The sequence below is a fragment of the Lithobates pipiens genome, unplaced genomic scaffold, assembly GCF_037356315.1.
Source record: "Lithobates pipiens isolate NorthernLeopardFrog02 unplaced genomic scaffold, aLitPip1_a1.2 Scaffold_22, whole genome shotgun sequence".
In the NCBI taxonomy this organism is placed as follows: domain Eukaryota; kingdom Metazoa; phylum Chordata; class Amphibia; order Anura; family Ranidae; genus Lithobates; species Lithobates pipiens.
In genome coordinates, this window is record NW_027507784.1 from 344,598,526 (window position 1) to 344,619,841 (window position 21,316).

The 21,316-nt window shown below is 48.4% G+C and overlaps 1 protein-coding gene across 1 annotated transcript in view; it reads right to left on the bottom strand.

Annotated features, from left to right (window-relative positions):
- LOC143925108 (solute carrier family 15 member 2-like) overlaps nt 1-21,316 on the bottom strand; it is an 89,630-nt gene that overhangs the window by 58,935 nt on the left and 9,379 nt on the right. Inside the window, exons 2-3 of the mRNA XM_077449723.1 lie at nt 4,943-4,998; nt 3,608-3,695 (exon numbers count right to left, since the gene is read on the bottom strand). Coding sequence (XP_077305849.1) covers nt 3,608-3,695; nt 4,943-4,998 — 144 coding nt within the window. The remainder of the gene's footprint in view (nt 1-3,607; nt 3,696-4,942; nt 4,999-21,316) is intronic.

Here is a 21,316-nt window from a genome sequence, read left to right on the forward strand (position 1 = left end):
CCCCCTCTTGCTCCTCTCTCCCCTTGCTCCCCCTATCTCAATCTCTTTCTCCCCCTCTCTTCCCCTGTCCCCCCACCCTCCCCCTCTCTCCTACCACTCTTTCTCTCTCTCCCCCATCCCTCCCCCACTACTCTTTCTCTCCCCCCTTCTCTCACTCCTCTCTCCCCCCTCACTCTCCCCCATCTCTCTCTCTCTCCCTTCCCTCCTCTCCCCTCCCTCTCTTTCACACCTGCTTGTCTTTGCCCATCTCTCTTCCCCTCCCTCTTCCCCCTACCTCTTTCCCCCCCTCTCTTCCTCAATCTCTTTCTCCCCCTCCCCCTCTCAACTCCCACTCTTTCTCTATCTCCCCCCTCTTTCCCCCTACCCTTTCTCTCCCTCCCCCCTCTCATTCCTCTCTCCCCCCTCGCTCTCCCCTCCATCTCTCTCCCTCTCTCAATCACTTTCCCCACTCCCCCCTCTCTCTCCCCTCCCTCTCTTTCTCTCCCACTTCTCTGTCCCCCCCCTCCCTCCCCCTCTCTCTCCCCTCCCTCTCTTTCTCTCCCACTTCTCTGTCCCCCTCCCTCCCCCTCTCCCCCCTCTCTCTTCCCTCCCTCTCCCCTCCCTCTCTCTTTCCCTCCCTCTCCCCTCCCTCTCTTTCTCTCCCGCTTCTCTGTCTCCCTCTCTCTCCCCCCCTCTGTCCCCTGTCTCTTCCCCCCTCTTTTTCTCCCTCTCCCCCCCCATCATACGTGTGCAGTATATACAACGACTAGCCTCACCTTCTGTGTAATCATCCTCTTTTAGGCCGCTCCCACCTTTAGGAGATACCTGACCACCATTAGCCATGGTGCACACCACAGGACATGTTTTCCTGGGCATGCTGACATTTGTCACACCATTTTGAAATTTTCACTATAAAGCCGATCATCAGATTACTTGTGGGTAATATTACTGTATTATCACTTCCCTTCTCTAGGCTCCTCCTACATACCCTCTCATTATATATGACATGAGGATGTCATTCTGGGGGGTGGCATGGCTCCCTTGGAATAAGGAGCAAACACTGCCAGAATGCAAAGAATGGTAAATAAAGGTAAAACAACAACATAATGCAGCCCACCTGGTCCAGTACTTATCCCTGTCTCCATTCTGGTGATCTTCATTGTGAAATCCGGCCTGGAGGTGCACAAGAGTTCTTCCAAGAGTGTCCCTGCTGGGTCCTCTTCATTCTGTGCATACACACCCCGAAATCCATTGTAATAAATGGGGTCATGACTTTATATGTCACAGAGGAGATGGGGGAATGGATGTTCCTCCATCTCCTTTGTGGGAAGCCATCCCAACTGCCTAACTCTGGTCTTGAGCTTCCTGGAGACCGAGAAATACCACAGGCAGTGGCAGAAGATGGGGAGGGCCTGTAAGGTAAACCAGACCTCCACCACTAAAAGACCAGTGCGGATATCTGCTCATGCTCGTACACCATGCACACGTGCTAATATTCATAAGCAAAGGACCAACATAATGCGCGCAATGCCAGTTCATCACGCAACGGATATGTGCACGTGCGCACATTTGTGCGCGAACGAGTGTGCATGTGCTCGCAGCTGCGAGCGTACATGCGCGCCTGCATACACATTGGCACTTGGCGCCCAATGGCCTATTTAAACTGCTCTGTCACTGCAAACAAGTGCTGGATGATCTTCAGCTCCTTCCTGACCCACCAAGTCCTGATCCGTTGCTCCTGTTTGTTCATTTATGACCCGGCTCGCCTTTGGACTTCCCCTCTGCTTGCTCCTGTACTCTGTTACCTGGTATCCTGACTTCGGCCTGTTTATTGGACTTGATCTGCCTTGGTATCACTTTGCCCGGCCGTTACCAGACCTTGGCCTGCCCTCTGGACTTGCTTTTGCCTGCTGATTCGGTAATCTGCTGCCCGGTTGTTGCTGACTACTGCTCTTCTTCTGGTTTCGCTCCTGTCCACGCTCTGGTACCCAGCTGCTTCTACTTCCTGCTCCAAGGACCGTGACTGCCAGCTCTACCCACCTTCAGAGGGGACATCACCAGCCAGCTACCCGGCACTCCTGCCACTCCTTGCCTTTACACTTTCTATTCCCACCTTCAGGAGTGTAGGTGGGAGGCAGTGGCGTAACTAGAACCTTCAGGGCCCCGATGCAAGAAACCATGAAGGGTCCCCCTAAACCCCAGCCAGGGCCCTTCCCTCCAAGTCCGGCGGTGGAACTCCAGGGCGTGGTCACAGGTATGACCTTTGTGAGCCCTGTAGTTCCACCACAGGTATTAGTAGTTTTTTTTTTTTAGGTGCCCCATTGGGGGACTGTCCCTAGGCAGGATGGGGTCCCCGTTCCTAGAAGAGATGAGGACCTTTTCTCCAGGGCAGATGAAGTTACTGCCCCCAGGTGAGAAGGGGTCCCTGTCCCCAGGGGAGTTGGGTGTCCCTGTCCCCACGTGAGAAGGGGTCCCTGTCCCCAGGGGGAGATGGAGGGGGTATGTAATGGTGTGTGGGGGGATGGGGTCCTCTCACTCACCATGACCAAGCTGTAGGCCGCGCACTCATCCATGTTGGCCTGGGCTCCATCCAGTGTGCTGGACGGGCGATCAGCATTTCTCCCAGAAAGACCTTTCATCATCTGTGTATGACGGGGGAGGAGAGGGGCTGCAGACAAGCCTGCAGTGTCCTTCGGGGGGCTCTCATAGGGCTGCACTGCATCTGTGTGCTTAACGTTTGTTTACCCGGGAGAAGTATGCAGTGCAGTGTGGGCCGGACTCAAGGGGGGGCGGGACTCTGGCTGGGGAGAACAGACATTGGAATGAGTGGCAATGCATGGAGCAGGAGAGGGGTAGTCTGAGGAGCCGGCCGAGGACACAGGTCATGCGGGGAATGCACAACTGAAGAGCAGCCAGTGCGATAGTCGAGCATGGAGCTCTGCTAGTCACCCTCCACCTCCAGCCACCTGTGTGCATGGTGCACTGGTACCCCTAGCTGCCTATGCTGCTGCCGGCCATATGTAGAGGGGGCTGCATGGGCCCCCTGCATCACAGGGCCCAGTTGCGGTCGCAACTGCTGCACCCCCTATAGTTACGCCCCTGGCGGGAGGAGCAAGGGAGGACTCTATCCCATTCCAGACTCCACCAGGTACGTGATAGGGTCCTTCCGAGTGCTGTAAAAGTTTTACCCAATCGCCGACTAAAAAAAAAAACGGTACCAGAATCATGTCTGCAGCTCCTGGTATAACCACCTGCTGTCAGGACCTATTAATATGTCAGACAGCGAGTAGGTAATGGGACCTTTTTACATTGGATTTAATAAAGACCTCATTGGTCGAAACGCGTCATCCAAGGGATTTCATTTTTATATACCTGTTCTGCTGGAGGCTTCAAACGTATATTCTGCAATTTATCTGTTTATCTCTTGTGTTCAGAGAACGTTATCTATCTGCACCCCGCCCCTCTTACAGCCAATGACAGCAATAAAAGTTACAGCGATATCCAAGGTCAGGGCTAATGGAGGCTTAGCTGGCATTCCCCCGGAACTTTGGACCGCGTCCATCTGTACATCTACACGGCAAAGATTGGCAATCATATGTGAGTGGTGTTATCAGCCGGCTGCTCTCACCTTTCATTCCATAGTAGGCGAATCTCTCGCAGAACTCGTTGACGATGATGAACATAATACTCAGCGGGTAGTTGGTTCCACATATTCGCTGCAGGAGAGAACGTAGCAGAGTTATCGGTAATCAAGTGAAGTCTGTATTGCCTAATATACACTATATTACCAAAAGTATTGGGACACCTGGCTTTACACGCACATGAACTTTAATGGCATCCCAGTCTTAGTCCGGAGGGTTCAATATTGAGTTGGCCCCACTCTTTGCTGCTATAACAGCTTCAACTCTTCTGGGAAGGCCGCCCACAAGGTTTAGGAGTGGCTCTATGGGGAATGTTTGACCATTCTTCCAGAAGAGCATTTGTGAGGCCAGGCACTCATGTTGGATGAGAAGGCCTGGCTCACAGTCTCTGCTCTAATTCATCCCAAATGTGTTCATCCCTAAACTTGCTCATCCATGTTTTTATGGACCTTGCTTTGTGCACTAGTCCAAATCATTTGGTGGTGAGGGGGGATTATGATGTGGGTTTTTTTTTTCAGGGGTTGGGCTTGGCCCCTTAGTTCCAGTGAAGGGAACTCTTAAGGCGTCCAAGACAAGACAAGACCAAGACATTTTGGACAATTTCATGGTCCCATCTTTGTGGGAAGAGTTTGGGGACGGCCCCTTCCTGTTCCAATATGACTGCCCACCAGTGCACAAAGCAAGGTCCATAAAGACATGGAAGAGCGAGTTTGGGGGTGGAGGAACTTGACTGGCCTGCACCTGAAAGAACACCTTTAGGATGAATTAGAGACTGCGAGCCAGGCCTTCTCGTCTACATCAGTGCCTGATCCCACAAATGCTCTTCTGGAACAATGGTGAAACATTCTCATAGACACCCTCCTAAACCTTGTGGACGGCCTTCCCAGAAGAGTTGAAGTGGTTATAGCTGCAAATGGCGGAGCCAACTCAATATTGAACCATACGGGCTAAGACTGGGATACCATTAACGTTCATGTGCGTGTAAAGGCAGACGTCCCAATACTTTTGGCAATATAGTGCATGTGATGAAGCAAGACTTTCTATAGTAATAGATGTGGTGGAGAAGGACTCTCTGGAGTACCAGGCATAGCGGAGCGGTCTCCACCCTTCATTGGGTTAGGCTGTAGCTGTACTCGGTGTGATACTCGCTTTGTGTGTTTGTTGCCAGAAATCCGAACAACAGAAAATCATAAACTCCCATCTTACATGATCTCAGGCTGATGTCCCTCTCCGGCTCAGAACTTTGGATGTCTGGATGACAGCCGCCCCAACCCAGTGATTTCTTGGTAAGAAAATGGTTAAGGAACTGCAGGACAACTTACCGGCACTTTCTTGGTCGGCACTGAATCTCTGGAGAAGAACTTTCTGACCCCGGTCCCTGAGGAGGAGAAAAGATACGAGTCATCTCTGAGGTCTGATATGATGACAATGTCTTGGAGGATTTTTACTTGTATTTTTTCCCAATTTTCTGATCTCTACTTGGGAATTTTTTGAAACCTAACACAATATTTTTGTTGCACTTTTCATTTTTCACTTGTGTTCACAATTGTACAAATTTGATTTTTGGTTTCTGTTTTATGGTCACACTTTTTTTGAATTTGTAAACCAAAGCACTTGGTTACGCCATCACCACAGTCACAGGCACTTTGAGTTTAGTATACATAGCATCAATCATTCATCCATTTATTTCAGCTATCTAATTCATTTATTATATTGTGTAATTCACATTTATATTTATACATTTTTTATTCCTACTCTTATTCTCACCCTATTTTTATATTAATTTATTAACCAGCACGCTGGAAAATTTATATTCATTTTTGTATTCACAATTTAATATTGACTGATTCTTAGCACTATACTATTTATATTATTTATTGGGTTTATTACTATTTTAGTATATCTTGGTTCATTCAGGATTTTAAGAGTTTAAAATTATAAGCCAGCAAGCTGGAAAATCTGTACATTTCTATGACACTTATATTTAGTGAGTTTAAAAAGGTATAGCGCCATATCTATTTTCTCTATCTCACCTTTCAGACATTGTAGGGGACCCACATCTGGGACTCAGGATGGGGAACCCCCAGGGTACCCAGAGACATAAAACTGAGCCTCCAGATTTCAGCCTGGACTCTCTGGACAAATACACCCCTTTAAACCCGAACACCTATGAATTACACGGGTTCTGAGGTTCATGTAATGCAGATAAGGCACTTAGTGAGTTTTATTACCGCAGCCTCAGAACCTGTGTAATTAATGTGTGCTCAGATTTAAAGGGACGAGGAGGCAACCCTAGGGAGAGGTCTATTGTTGTGTGAGATATGTATTGTTGCTAGAGGGAGGTACCCCTCATAATAGGCACAGCGGGTGTACAGACCCCGGAACTCAGCACAGGGATGGTGGAAACCCCTCATAATAGGCACAGCGGATGCACAGACCCCAGAAATCAGCACAGGGATGGTGGGAACCCCTCATAATGGGCACAGCGGGTGTACAGACCCAGGAACTCAGCACAGGGATGGTGGGAACCCCTCATAATGGGCACAGCTGGTGTACAGACCCAGGAACTCAGCACAGGGATGGTGGGAACCCCTCATAATGGGCACAGCGGGTGTACAGACCCAGGAACTCAGCACAGGGATGGTGGGAACCCCTCATAATGGGCACAGCGGGTGTACAGACCCAGGAACTCAGCACAGGGATGGTGGGAACCCCTCATAATGGGCACAGCATGTCTACAGACCTGGGAACTCAGCACAGGGATGGTGGGAACCCCTCATAATGGGCACAGCGGGTGTACAGAACTGGGAACTCAGCACAGGGATGATGGGAACCCCTCATAATGGGCACAGTGGGTGTACAGACCCGAGAACTCAGCTCAGGAATGGTGACAACCCCTCATAATGGGCACAGCGGGTGTACAGACCCGGGAACTCAGCACAGGGATGGTGACAACCCCTCATAATGGGCACAGCGGGTGTACAGACCCGGGAACTCAGCACAAGGATGGTGGGAACCCCTCATAATGGGCACAGCGGGTGAACAGACCCAAGAACTCAGCACAGGGATGGTGGGAACCCCTCATAATAGGCACAGTGGGTGAACAGACCAGATATCTCAGCAGAACAGACCCCACGTGATATGAGACTTCTGGGTGGAGTGACTCCTTATACTTGCACATATAATAGAAAAATAAAGATATTATAGGATGAGATGGTAAGGACCAAATGATTGGTGATTGTTTACTAAGCTTAGTAAATAGGGTGAAGCTGTGCTCACTTCAATCATCCAATAATACGCAATCAGATTTTATTAAAATGAAATGTAAATCATGAAAAGTGCTTTAAATAACCTGAAAATTGTATCATTGCTTTCAAGGTGCCAAAAAATGGATACAGCTTGTTCTATTTGTATTATATATTGTGTAATAAAATAATTAGAAAAGAAGTGATACATCTCGTTACATTTGTTTTCTATATTGTGTAATATAATAATAATTATAATAATAGTAAAAGTGATACATTTTGTTACATTTGTATTTTATGTTTTCTAATATAATAATAATACAAATAACACATTTTGTTACATTCTATACTGTGCAATATAATAATGATAATAAAAGTAATACATCTGGTTACATTTGTTTCTTATATTCAGTGTAATAATAATAATAGAATTGATACATTTGAAGGAAATACTTTTACACTTCTTTGTTTTGTATCCCATTTGTTCCAAATCTTTAAATACTTGTCTGTGATTGCAGAGCGGAGATATAAGAGGAGGATTGGAATAATCTGCAGATAAATGAGGAATTGTTCTCTGTGAAGAATTATCAGCTGGAGGCCACATGGTGTTCTCGTGATTCTTATGTTCCAAATTACCAGAACGCCTTTTTATGGGGCTTTGTGGAAGGCTGCGCGGGTGTATGAGCCTTCATGGGAGGCCGGGCGCCCTCCAGCAATTAAGAAGTCATTCAAGTTGGTGGCACGCTGACCAGCACACGCTGAGAATTATTTCTTCTATCTCATCGCTTTCCAGCTGTAAAGTTGGCGTCTTGCCGTGCCCCACTCAAACTATAGAGAGGTGCCCTCATTATTTGTATATCAGCACCCCAAATTTAGGGCCCCTGAATACTGAAAAAGGAACTTCCCCTAAACCCCCCCCCCCCAGAGGGCTCTAGATTCAGAGACTCCCCTATTCAGCGGATCCAGCATTGCCCTGCTGCAATCTACTGCCCAGGTATGACATCCAACCTTCTTCTGTGATGTCATCAGGTGTCCGGTGTTCTGGCATATAGAGTCCGGGCATCATATAGTGTCCGCCCCATACTGCGCACCGCAGTACGGAGCAGAAGAAGCTTTGGAAAATCTCTGAAGATGAACGACGCCTGCGCCGTGAGTGGAGGTGGTAGCCCCACCATCCAAGCGGAGATAGGGTTGGGAAAATTAGAGGGTCCCTCGTGGGCTCGCTTCACTCGCCACGCTTCGGGCTCGGCCTCGCTGCGTTCAGCTCTTTTATATTCCAACTCTATGTCCACTTGGATGGTGGGGCTAGAACGTGCATGCGCAGTACACAGCGGACACTATCTGATGGGGGACTGTATATGATAGGACACCATCTACCTCTTCCGGGTTCAGGCAGCCAACCCCCCCCCCCCCCCCCCCCCAATGCACAGCAGCATGCTGATCAGTATTTAAATAAAACTCATACCGGTGTTAATTATTGTTTTTTTCTAACTGCTCAGGGTTCAGCTTTAAGAGCAAAGTCGGTGCACTCTTCCAGGAGGGAGGAGCCGGTCTTACAGGTAATTATATACACTGATGTTACACTAATCCTGCAATTACTTAATGCATCTACATCAGGTTTGAAATGGCTAACTAAGCAGAAAGATCAATTTGTTCAGCTTCATTGCAAGGCAGAAGGGACTTGGGGACATTGTATGTTCGGTTTTAGATGGAGCCTCATTTCTCTGGATACAGCTTGAGCAGAGAGCTGCTATGAGGACCCCCAGCACTGTGTAAACTCATATAATGATTTTATTTCAGTCTCCTTTAACCACCTCAGTACAGTGCACTTACACCCCCTTCCTGACCAGACCAATTTTCAGCTTTCAGCGTTCTCACAATTTGAATGACAATTACTCAGTCATGCAACGCTGTACCCATATGAAACTTGCGTCCTTTTTTCCACACAAATAGAGCTTTCTTTTAGTGGTATTTAATCACTAGTGGGTTTTTTATCTTTTGTGCTATAAAAAATGTAAATTTTGTGAAAAAAATGCCCTTTTCTTTGTTTCTGTCATAAAATGTTGCTAATTAGTAATTGTTCTTCATAGATTTTGGCCAAAATTTATACTGCTACATATCTTTGGTAAAAATAACCCACATTAGTATATATTATTTGGTCTTTGTGAAAGTTATAGAGTCTACAAACTATGGTGCCAATCACTGAAAATTGATCACATCTGATCAGGCCTTCAGTACATCAGGTGTATCTCATTTCTTGAGACGCTAACAAGTCAGGAAAGTACAAATACCCCCCAAATGACCCCTTTTTAGAAAGTAGACATTCCAAGGTATTAAGTAAGTAGCATGGTGAGTTTTTTTATGTTGTAATTTTTTTCCCACAATTCTTTGCAAAATGAAGATTTTTTTTTTAATTATTATATATTTTTTTTTTACTAAATTGCCGTGTTATCAGGTTATTTCTCACACACAGCATATGCATACAACAAATTACACCCCAAAATACATTCTGCTACTCTTCCCGAGTACGGCGATACCACATGTGTGAGACTTTTACACAGCCTGGCCACATACAGAGCACCAACATTAAAGTGGCACTTTCAGATGTTCTACGAGCATTTCACAGCCACCTATTACACTTTTGAAGGCCCTGGAGTACCAGGACAATGGAATTGCCCATAAAATGACCCCATTTTCGAAAGCAAACACCCCAATGTATAATCTGTGAGGCATAATGAGTCTTTTGAACGGTTAATATTTTTTCCAGAAGTTTTTGGAATTTATAAGATATTTCTAACATATAGCATGTATATAGCAAAAATTACACCCCAAAACACATTCTGCTACTCCTCCCGAGTATGGCGATACCACATGTGTAGGACTTTTACACAGCCTGGCCACATACAGAGGCCGAACATTGAAGTAGTACCTTCAGGCGTTCTAGGAGCATAAATGACACATCTCATTTCATTCCTACCCATCACACTTTTGAAGGTCCAGGAGCACCAGGACAGTGGAATTACCCACAAAATGACCCCATTTTGGAAAGCAAACACCCCAACGTATATTCTTTGAGGCATGGGCTGCAAATAGGTACTCGGGTACTCTGATGGGCTGCAGATAGGTACTCGGGTACTCTGATGGGCTGCAGATAGGTACTCGGGTACTCTGATGGCCTGGTGACAGGTATTCGGGTACTCTGATGGCCTGGTGACAGGTACTCGGGTACTTGATGGCCTGGTGACAGGTACTCGGGTACTCTGATGGCCTGGTGACAGGTACTCGGGTACTCTGATGGCCTGGTGACAGGTACTCAGGTACTCTGATGGCCTGGTGACAGGTTCTCTGATGGGCTGGTGACAGGTACTTGAGTACTCTGATGGACTGGTGACAAGTACCTGAGTACTCTGATGGCCTGGTGACAAGTACTTGAGTACTCTGATGGCCTGGTGACAGGTACTTGAGTACTCTGATGGCCTGGTGACAAGTACTTGTGTACTCTGATGGTCTGGTAACAGGTACTCGGGTACTTGGCCTGGTGACAGGTACTCAGGTACTATGATGGCCTGGTGACAGGTACTGGGGTACTCTGATGGCCTGATGACAGGTTCTCTGATGGCCTGGTGACTGGTATTTGGGTACTCTGAAGGGCGGTGATAGGTACTCAGGTACTCATATGGACTGTGACAGGTACTCGGGTACTCAGATGAACTGTGACCAGTACTCGGGTACTCAGATGGACTGGGACAGGTACTCGGGTTCTAAACAGAAGTCTTTACGTGATAACGGGACTGCTGGTAACTGTAGTACTTCTGGGACTATGGTGAGCGGGACTGTTGTGCTGGATGGGAGGAGGGAGGATCACGTGGTGGATAATTTACCAAACCAGATTTCAGAGGTTCCTACACAGCCAGTTAATGTGTCATTTGTCCCAGTTAGGAATTATGCTAAGGCTGTGTTGGGACAAAGTAATGCTGCTGCTAGTGGAAAGGAGCCAGTTGTGCGACTTCCACCTAACGCACCTTCTTCTATTAAACTCAGAAATGTGGTACAGCTCAGGTGGGAAGGAGGAGGTATTCCACCTATCAGGAGGGAGGTTGTGGATAAGCTCCTAGCCATGGGGTTTAAGGCGGAGGATATTTATGCTCTTATCAGTCCGGCTGGTTCCTATGAATATGATTTGTCATTTGTATGTCCAGAATCACTGAATCTGTTTTGGGAGTGGTTGGAGCATGTATATGGGGGGCCCAGACTGGAAAGGGCTTGTCTCCAAAGTTGTTTTACGACAACCCTTGATAAAGAATGTGACTATCCTGACAAGGAATGATTCTATACCCCCCGAGGATTAATGGGTATGGTTGAGGGGGTGTTAGGATTTTCAGATAGTGAGTCTGACTTGGTGGAAGGGGACCTCTCTTACGGCTCTGGTTCTAGTCTCTCTGGAATGGGAACAGGGAGACAGGAGTGCAGCGGGGTAGGAGGATCCAGCCAGGTGCAGCGGCAGATGTTAGGTAGATAGAGATCTTCAGGTGCAGGAGCTCTCTGTAGCAAGAAGGCAGCTGGTGGAGAAAGGCCACGGACCGTGGAACCAGGATGGGAGGATCTCTGGATGAGGAGGTAGCAGACACAGAAGCAAGCAGGAGCCAGCAGAAGAATCAGGTAACAAGCAGAGGTTCGGCAACAGGAATCAGTCAAAGAAGGGTCAAACAAGCCGGGGTCGGAGCAGGAGAGATCAGCGGAGTCAACGGAGCCGGGTCAGGCCTCACCAGCGGCCATCAATGCAGCCTACTAGTGCCCATCAATTCAGCCTCACCAGCATCCATTAATGCAGCCTACCAGCGCCCATCAATGCAGCCTACCAGCGACCATCTATTTTGCCTACCAGTGCCCATCAATGCAGCATATCAGCGCCCATCAATGCAGCCTACCTGTGCCCATCAATTCAGCCTACCAGTGCCCATCAATGCAGCCTACCAGCGCCCATCAATGCAGCCTACCAGTGCCCATCAATTCAGCCTACCAGTGCCCATCAATGCAGTTTACCAGCGCCCATCAATGCAGCCTACCAGTGCCCATCAATGCAGCCTCACCAGCATCCATCAATGCAGCCTACCAGCGCCCATCAATTCAGTCTCACCAGCACCCATTAATGCAGCCTCACCAGCGCCCATCAGTGAATGTTTGCTTGCTTCCATTCATTCGGGAGTCGGGGCACAGACATAGTTCTTCGCCGCTGCTGCGCCTCTGACACTATGTGCGAATGGAGCGGCGGTTTCCTGCTGATGCTGAGACTTAGTTGCTTGCTCGAAAGAGAAGAGAGTAGAAACACCAGTGGCCAGGCGCCCTAGGCAGCAGTGCGCCCTAGGCAGCTGCCTAGTTTGCCTAGTGGTAGCACTGGCCCTGCACAGGTGCAGCACAGTGCACCTGTGGGCTACCTGCACTGAGCCATAGACTTCTGTTATTACCTGTGGGTTTGGTGCGCTTTCTGAAAGCTCACCAGAAGTCCTGAATGCAGGAGATTCGGTGCACCACACCTGCGGGATATAATAGAATTCTATGGCAAGGTGCAGTTAACCCGCAGGAAAGCCACAGGTGCACTGTGCTGCACCCACGGTGCAGGTAAATCACAGTGCATCAGTGTGAAAGCAGCCTTAGGCCCCTTTCACATGATTGGTACAATGAGGTCCCTCCATTAACCTCTATGGTGGATGTCTAGGAGGAACAGATCAGAGGGCCCGTAGAGAAGAGTGGTCTGTGTCTGCTCTGCATATGCAGAGTAGACACGGACCTGTAATCCGCCCGCTCCGCTCATTGTGACCCACGACCGGTTACCAAGTCTCTTAAGTGGCCCTCACTCTTCAAAAGGTTTGGGCACCCCTGCTATGGGCCAAGGTGCACGGGTTGTTGCAGAGACTAATCCTCTCATGACTGAAGGTCCCAGCGAATGTAAACGCACAGCTGAAGTTTTGTCCACAATGGAAAAAAGAGAAAATGTCTATTTTGTCACTGTTTGGATTAGTCTTAATTTATTTTATTTTTTTGTGTTATTTTATTTGTTTTTATATTTATAGAGCAGCTACATTTAGTTTCTTATCTGTACATGTGTGTATCTAACAGTTTTAGCAACTGCTTTAATTTATTTTAGTTATTGTGTTTTTTTGTTTTTTTTTTAGCGCTGTAATTTCTATTTTTCTATCTCCTGTAGTGTGCCTGCAGTCTCTGACCATCTCCAGTAGTCAGGGCCATCTTAACAGCATCATGGGCCCTGGGCAAAGTAATGCACTGGGGCCCCTACAAGCCTATCCCAATTTTCGCACCTACTCTCAAGAATTAAAGTATAATTTCTCACCGTGCCCAACATTGCAGCCTCACTGTGCCAACATTGCAGCCTCACTGTGCCAACATTGCAGCCTCACCATGCCCACCATTGCAGCCTCACCATGCCCAACATTGCAGCCTCACTGTGCCAACATTGCAGCCTCACTGTGCCAACATTGCAGCCTCACCGTGCCCAAAATTGCAGCCTCACAGCCTCACTGTGCCAACATTGCAGCATCACTGCACCCCTTGCAGCCTCACCGTGCCCAATATTGCAGCCTCACCGTGCCCCCATTGCAACCTCACTGTGCCCTCCCTTGCAGACCCACTGTGGAAGAGGAAGGAAGAGGAGAGCCGGAGATCACAGGGCGGATAGCACGCTGTTACCGCTTATATGAAATTGTCTTCGCTCTGCTCACTGTCACACACAGCCCCGCCTCCTCCTAACCCCGCGCCTGTGATAGGCAGAACACATCCTAGCATTGGACCCGCATTCTGTCTATCACAAGCGTGGGGTTAGGAGGAGGCGGGGCTGTGTGTGACAGCGAGCAGAGCGGAGGCAATTCCAATGCCTTCACTCTAGATCTGACAAGCCCCATTGGGGTCCCATGTGCATCTGGGGCCCCTGGGCTGTGCCTAGGTGTGCCCGCTCGGGAAGACGGCCCTGCCTGTACTATGTCTGCAGTCTCTGACCATCTCCTGTAGTATGTCTGCAGTCTCTGACCCTCTACGGTACATAGGTGTGCACAGCCTATTGCATTAGGATGTGCACCCCAAAGCTCAAACGCATACACGCACATTATATTGTCAAAAGTATTGGGACACCTTTACAGCCTTTACACGCACATGAACTTTAATGGTGTATTAGTCTGTAGGGTTCACTGATGGGCACACTGTCAGGCAACAATGATTGCCACTTATTGGCAGCAATGATGGGCACTGAGTTGTAGCACTGATAGGCCACACTGATTGGCAGCGCTGATGGGCACTAATTGGTAGCACTGATAGGTGCCACTGATAGGTGGCACTGACTGGCAGCACTGATAGGTGGCATTGATAGGCAGCACTGATAGGCGGCACTGATGGGCTTTGATTAGAGCACTTATGGACACTGGCACTGATAGACAGCACTGATGGGCTCTGATTGGCAACACTTATGGGTATTGATAGGCAGCACTGATTGCCACTGATAGGCATCATTGATGGGCACTGGCAGGCATTACTGATGGGCACTGATTGGCAGCATTGGTTGGCACTGATTGGCAGCATTGATTGGCACTGATAGGCATTAATTGGCATCATTGATTGGCACTGATTGGCATGACAAAATTGGTTAGCACTGATAGGCAGCATTGGTTGGCACTGATAGGCAGCATTGGTTGGCACTGATAATCAGCATTAGTTTGCACTGATTGGCAGCATTGGTTGGCAGCGATAGGCAGCATTGCTTTGGCACTGATAGGGAGCTTTGGTTGGCACTGAGTGGCAGCATTGGTTGGCACTGGTTGGCACTGAGTGGCAGCATTGGTTGGCAGCGATAGGCAGCATTGCTTAGGCACTGATAGGGAGCTTTGGTTGGCACTGAGTGGCAGCATTGGTTGGCACTGGTTGGCACTGATAGGCAGCATTGGTTGGCACAAATAGGCAGCATTGGTTGGCACTATTTGGCACTGATAGGCAGCATTGGTTGACACTGGCACTGATAGGCAGCATTGATTTGCACTGGCAGGGGAGAGGAGGAGTTTCACATGCAGCAGACAGACTTGCCAGAGCCGCTTGGTGTGTGAAACTGTCAGATAATGTAACTACTTACAGGGAGAGAGGAGATATCACAACTCAGCCGCAATGTCTGGGATGGGCGGGGCCAAGCAGCTATCAACACCAGCCAATGATTGGGCAGCTTAAGAACGGGGCTGGGCCACATAAATGTAGTAGCCCAACCAGACCCCTTCTCATTGGCTGGTATTTGATAGCTGTTTGGTCCCGCCCACCCCCGTCATCACCGGTGAATTTTGACAGTTGGTCTCTCTCTCTGCAAGCCGTGACATTATATGACAGTTCACACACTCAGCGGCTCTGGTAAACCTCACAATCGGAGGCTACACACACGCTCTTGAGTGCAACATTTCAGGGCAGATCTTGGGAGACAGCGCGGGTGATTAGGGTGTGCCCAGGCACGCCCTGTACACATGCCTTTGCTCCTATAGTATGTCTGCAGTCTCTGACCATCTCCTGTAGTATGTCTGCAGTCTCTGACCATCTCCTGTATCCTGTCTGCAGTCCCTGACCATCTCCTCTAGTATGTCTGCAGTCTCTGACCATCGCTTGTATCATGTCTGCAGTCTCTGACCATCTCCTGCAATATGTCTGCAGTCTCTGACCATCTCTATGTCTGCCGTCTCTGACCATCTCCTGTATCATGTCTGCAGTCTCTGACCATTTCCTGTATCATGTCTGCAGTCTCTGACCATCTCCTGCAATATGTCTGCAGTCTCTGACCAATATCTATGTCTGCCGTCTCTGACAATTTCCTGTATCATGTCTGCAGTCTCTGACCATCTCCTGTATCATGTCTGCAGTCTCTGACCATCTCCTGTATCATGTCTGCAGTCTCTGACCATCTCCTGCAATATGTCTGCAATCTCTGACCATCTCTATGTCTGCCGTCTCTGACAATTTCCTGTATCATGTCTGCAGTCTCTGACCATCTCCTGTATCATGTCTGCAGTCTCTGACCATCTCCTGTAGGATGTTTCTGACAGTCTTCTGTAACGTTACATTTACTAAATATTATGTGTGGCCCTATGGTGCTTTAAGCTGGCACATTGGGGGGGTCCCTTGTCCCCTATAAGTTGAGCAGCATGGCTTTACACGCCGTCGTTTTATACATTTAGCACCAGCTGTAATTCTGCATCAAGCGGCCCTCAGAGCTCCACAAGTTCCTTTGCAGCGCCGGTGTCCTTGTCTCAGCGCCGGGCTGCGTTGGGAGGAATACAGACCTCTCTGATTTATCACAGCTGACATCTCTGCAGTGCGTTTATTTATTTATTTTCTCCGACACGCTAAAGCACAAGATATGGAAATCGACTCCAGCGTGTCACTTTCTGTTTGTTCCGCTTCGATTGCTCAAATCTTCCTTCAAATATCTCAGCCTCAGATAAAAAGTGCAGAATCCTCCCTTTGAAATAAAATTCTGCACAATCAAAAGGACTTTTAATACGGCTCGCACCTCTCACACGCTCCTCTGTTAGTCTGAGAAACGGCTGCAAAGCTTTATCCAAAACTTCAAAAGACAAAAAAAAAAAATTTTCTTTATTGAAAAAGACTCAACAACCTGGGAGGCTCGGAGAGGGTAGACTACCTACAAAAAAGCGCGAGAACGCGCAGCGCTTCTGTTTTTACAGAAAGTGAAACTTTTCAGGTGAGTTTGCCGACCTCCAGTATGGGCGGAGCTCGAGGGGTCGCAATGGTGACCCCGCCTATGCTCCTGGGGGCCCTTGTGGCCTCCCTGTCACGTCATGTTCTACACCATGAGCTTGCCAAATTGCACCCCCCCCCCCTCCAAAAAAGATGTATGAGCATTATGTCTCAGGGGAAACCCCCCCCCCCAAAAAAAATCGATAACTAATCTAAATGCTCACCCCCTCAAACCTAAACTCCCCCTCCTCTCATTACAAATCCGCAACCTGCTGAAATATTTGCCCCCCTCATCCTACCCAGCTCAAATCCTCTCGCCCCCCAAAAAAACAATTCCCCCTTCTAAAAAAAAATCCCTCTCCTAGCACAAATCTTCTACCCCTCTTCAAAAGCCTCTCCAAACACACCCCCCCCACTCCAAATCCCCTCTTCCAGAACAGATTCCCCTCCCCCAGTCATCCCTACTAGCACAAATCCCCCCCCCCTCAAAAATATTTATTCTCTACCATATTACTTTTATAGCACAAATCCCCCCTCCTAGCACAAATCCTCTTCCCCATTCCCCCCTCCTAGGACAAATCCCTCCAAATAACCACTCCTAGCTACTGCACCTCCCTAAATTTGCCGTCCAAGAACAATTCTTACCCCCTGCCGCTCCCCAAATTCCCCCTCCCAACACAAATCCCGCCGCCCCCCATCTCACCTCACAAGATACCACAGTGCCCAGGGCAACCGTCCCTCCTGCCCACCCCCTTTTCCCAGCCCTGCACACAAGGTGGGGACAGGCAGGCTACACTCTAAGCTGCCGGGTGTGTAAGAATCTGGAAGTCAGGGGGTCCGCACACCCCTGGTGGGGCCCAGGCCGGGCCCTCCGAGTTTCCTCTTTTACATTGAAGCCCACCGCTTTCACCCAGCAGCTCTGAGTGTGGCCTGCCTGTCCCCACCTCGTGTGCATGAGCAGGCAGCAGCAGGAGTAGCTTGGCATGTACTGGTAGTATCTTGGCAAACGGTGGAAATGGCAGATGGTAGAGAGGGGGGCACCAGGTCAACTTTTGCATCGGGGCCCACAAGCTTTAACCACTTGACCTCCAGAAGGTATTACCCTCTTCATGACCAGCCCATTTTTTGGCTATTCATCACTGCGCTTATTTAACTAGTAATTGTGCGGTCATGCAACACTGTACCCTAATTAAATTGATATAATTTCTTTCCCACAAATAGAGCTTTCTTTTGATGGTATTTGATCACCTCTGCGTTTTTTTATTTTTTTATTATTATATAAACAAAAAAAGACGGAAAATTTAGAAAAAACGCGATATTTCCTACTTGCTGTTAAAAAAAATATATCCAACCCAAAAAATCGAATTTCTTCATAAATTTAGGCTAAACTGTATTCTGCTACGTCTTTGGTAAAAAAAATAAAAAATAAAATTAAAAATTACAATAAGGGTCCTTTCACACGGGGCGGATCACTTCTGATCCGCCCCGTGGATATCCGTTTGCTCAGCGGGGATCACTCCGTCGATTCCCGCTGAGCAGGGAGATGACAGGTCTGTCTCTGCACACTGCGCAGGGACGGACCTGTCACAGCGCCGCTCTCCCCTATGGGAGATCGGATGACGACGGACCGCAGTGCCCGTCGTCACCCGATCCGATCCGCGGACGGATGGAAAAATAGCTTTTTCCTCCGTTACACTTTTTTGGATCGGAGCGGGTCGGATGTCAGCGGACTTGTCACCTCTGACATCCGACGCTCCATAGAGCTCTATGGAGCACCCGTTCAGGTCCGCCTGAAAAACTGACAGGCGGGCCTGAACGGGACATCAGTGTGAAAGGGGCCTAAATGTATATTAATCAGGTTGTGTGAAAGTAATGGGGTCTACAAACTAGGGGATGTATAGTGGGATTTACAAAGCTTTAGACTTTATATTGTAATGGCGGTGATCAGTGACTTATATTGTGACTATGATAGGATGGCTAGGAGACACTGTCTGCATTGGTGGCCCATCTATTGTGGGCGCTCCCTATCCATACCCCGCCCCCCTCCCTATCCATGCCCCGCCGCCCTCCCTATCCATACCCCACCACCCTCCCTATCCATGCCCTGCCGCCCTCCCTATCCATGCCCCACCGCCCTCCCTATCCATGCGCCCAGCTCCTTTCAGGATGCCGGCGCATGAATTCCTATGCCGGGGATGGGCGTGGGAGGTGTGTTTTTTGAAGCACTGCCAGAGCCTGCAACCCACCGAAGCCCGAAACCTGCCAGTGCCACTGGAGCCCGCTGCTCGCTGAAGCCTGCCGCTGCCACCGGAGCCTGCTACCCTCCAAAACCCGGCGCTGCCTGCCCTAGCCCGCTACCAGCCAGCCGGGGTCTGCTTGGGTAACTGCAGGGGTGTGCTTTGTACAGAGTGCAGGGTTTAGGGGTGTGTTTGGTACAGAGTGCAGGGTTTAGAGGTGCGTTTTGTACAGAGTGCAGGTTTTAGGGGTGTGTTTTGTACAGAGTGCAGGGATTAGGGATGTGTTTTGTACAGAATGCAGGGTTTAGGGGTGTGTTTTGTACAGAGTGCAGGGTTTAGGGGTGTGTTTTGTACAAAGTGCAGGGATTAGGGGTGTGTTTTGTACAGAGTGCAGGGTTTAGGGGTGTGTTGTGTACAGAGTGCAGGTTTTAGGGGTGTGTTTTGTACAGAGTGCAGGGATTAGGGATGTGTTTTGTACAGAATGCAGGGTTTAGGGGTGTGTTTTGTACAGAGCGCAGGGTTTAGGGGTGTGTTTTGTACAGAGTGCAGGGTTTAGGGGTGTGTTTTGTACAGAGTGCAGGGTTTAGGGGTGTGTTTTGTACAGAGTGCAGGGTTTAGAGGTGTGTTTTGTACAGAGTGCAGGGTTTAGAAGTGTGTTTTGTACAGAGTGCAGGGTTTAGGGGTGTGTTTTGTGCAGAGTGCAGGGTTTAGGGGTGTGTTTTGTACAGAGTGCAGGGTTTAGGGGTGAGTTTTGTGCAGGTTTAGGGGTGTACTATGCACAGTTTGGCCCCGCCCTGAGTGCATGCAGCAATCTGGTCGATCCGGTAGCCACTGAGGGAAAAGCTTTCCCTTGTAAAAGAGAATCCTCTGGGAGGAGAGGGTGAGAGCAGGAGGAGTCGGCAAGAATGGAGCTTCGGCCATGCTCTGGCTGCAAAATTGGGTGTGAGGGCCACGTGACAATGACATGACAAGACCTGGAGGGCCGCATAGGGCCCGCAGGCCTTGTCTTCGACATATGTGATGTAGGGCGATGAAGGGGTTAACTATGTGCCTAACTCTGTGTAATGTGGGCTGCTTTTACTTTATTATCTGGCTGTTTTGTCTCCCTGCTTTGCAAGGGGAAGAAGCAGCCAGATTGCTGTTTACAGTACACAGAGTTCTGTGTTCATTCGTGCCGCCAAACCCGAGAGAATCAGCCAAAATACAGGTACGTCATTGTGCCTGCATCTGCCACCCACTCGCAGTATATTTACAGTGAGCAGTCATCAGGTGGTTACATCTCAATTTTCCAAGTGGTTATGGGTACATTTTTATTTTTTGCGCTATAAACAAAAAATAGCGACAATTTTGAAAAAAAAACCGCATTATTTTTTACTTTTTGCTATAATAAATATCCCCAAAAAAATATATAAAAAAAACATTTTTTTCCTCAGTTTAGGTCGATATGTATTCTTCTACATATTTGGGGTAAAAAAAAAAAAAAAACGCAATAAGCGTTTATTGATTGGTTTGCACAAAAGTTAGAGCGTCTACAAAATAGGGGATATTTTTATGGCATTTTTATTAATATTTTTTTTTATTAGTAATGTCGGCGATCAGAGATTTTAATTGTGACTGTGACATTATGGCGGACACATTTGGCGTGATTTTGGGACCATTCACATTTATACAGCAATCAGTGCTATAAAAATGCGTTGATTACTTTGTAAATGTGACTGGCAGTGAAGGGGTTAACCACTAGGTGGCACTGTAGGGGGTTAAGTGTGTCCTAGGGAGTGATTCTAGCTGTGGGGGGGGGGGGGGGCTGTGTGTGACACGACACTGATCACCACTCCCGATACAGGTCATGTATGTGAGGTGGGGACCTTAGATTGTAAGCTCCTAGAGGGCAGGGGCTGATGTAAGTGTAAAGTGCTATGTAAACTGTTGGCGCTATATACTGTATATACCTGTAATTTTTTTTTTTAATGTTAAATAAAAAAGAAAATGCAAAAATAGCTGTGCACTAATAAAGCCCACTAATGAATCCAGCTGTGCTCCTACCTGGTACAGAGGAAAACATGAACTGCTAAGGAGGGGAGCACCGCTGATGCTGATGGTTTCTCTGGTGTATTTAAATACATAAACCTTCATTATGCGAACAAAGTAAAACGGCGCCTGTTATGGGAGACGATGAATTAGGATGCCAATTAATCATCAGCCAACAATGGGAGCAGCCTATAGAGAGCCAGCCGTTCCCTGGCATCCTGCCAATAGGGTGGCATGACATCCTGGCACACGTCTCGCCTTTTGTAGAAGAGAAATTCTGCACATACCCCCCGAGTGCTACAAGGACAGCTATAGAGAAAAGAAGCGCCAATAAAATCTATGGGTCATTTACTATTAGAGGACAAGGTTGAATCAGTCAAGCTGGAGGTCTTCTAGGGCAATGCTTCTCAACCAAGGGGGTCAGGTGCTGCTTGGGTTCCCCTGGGGTGCC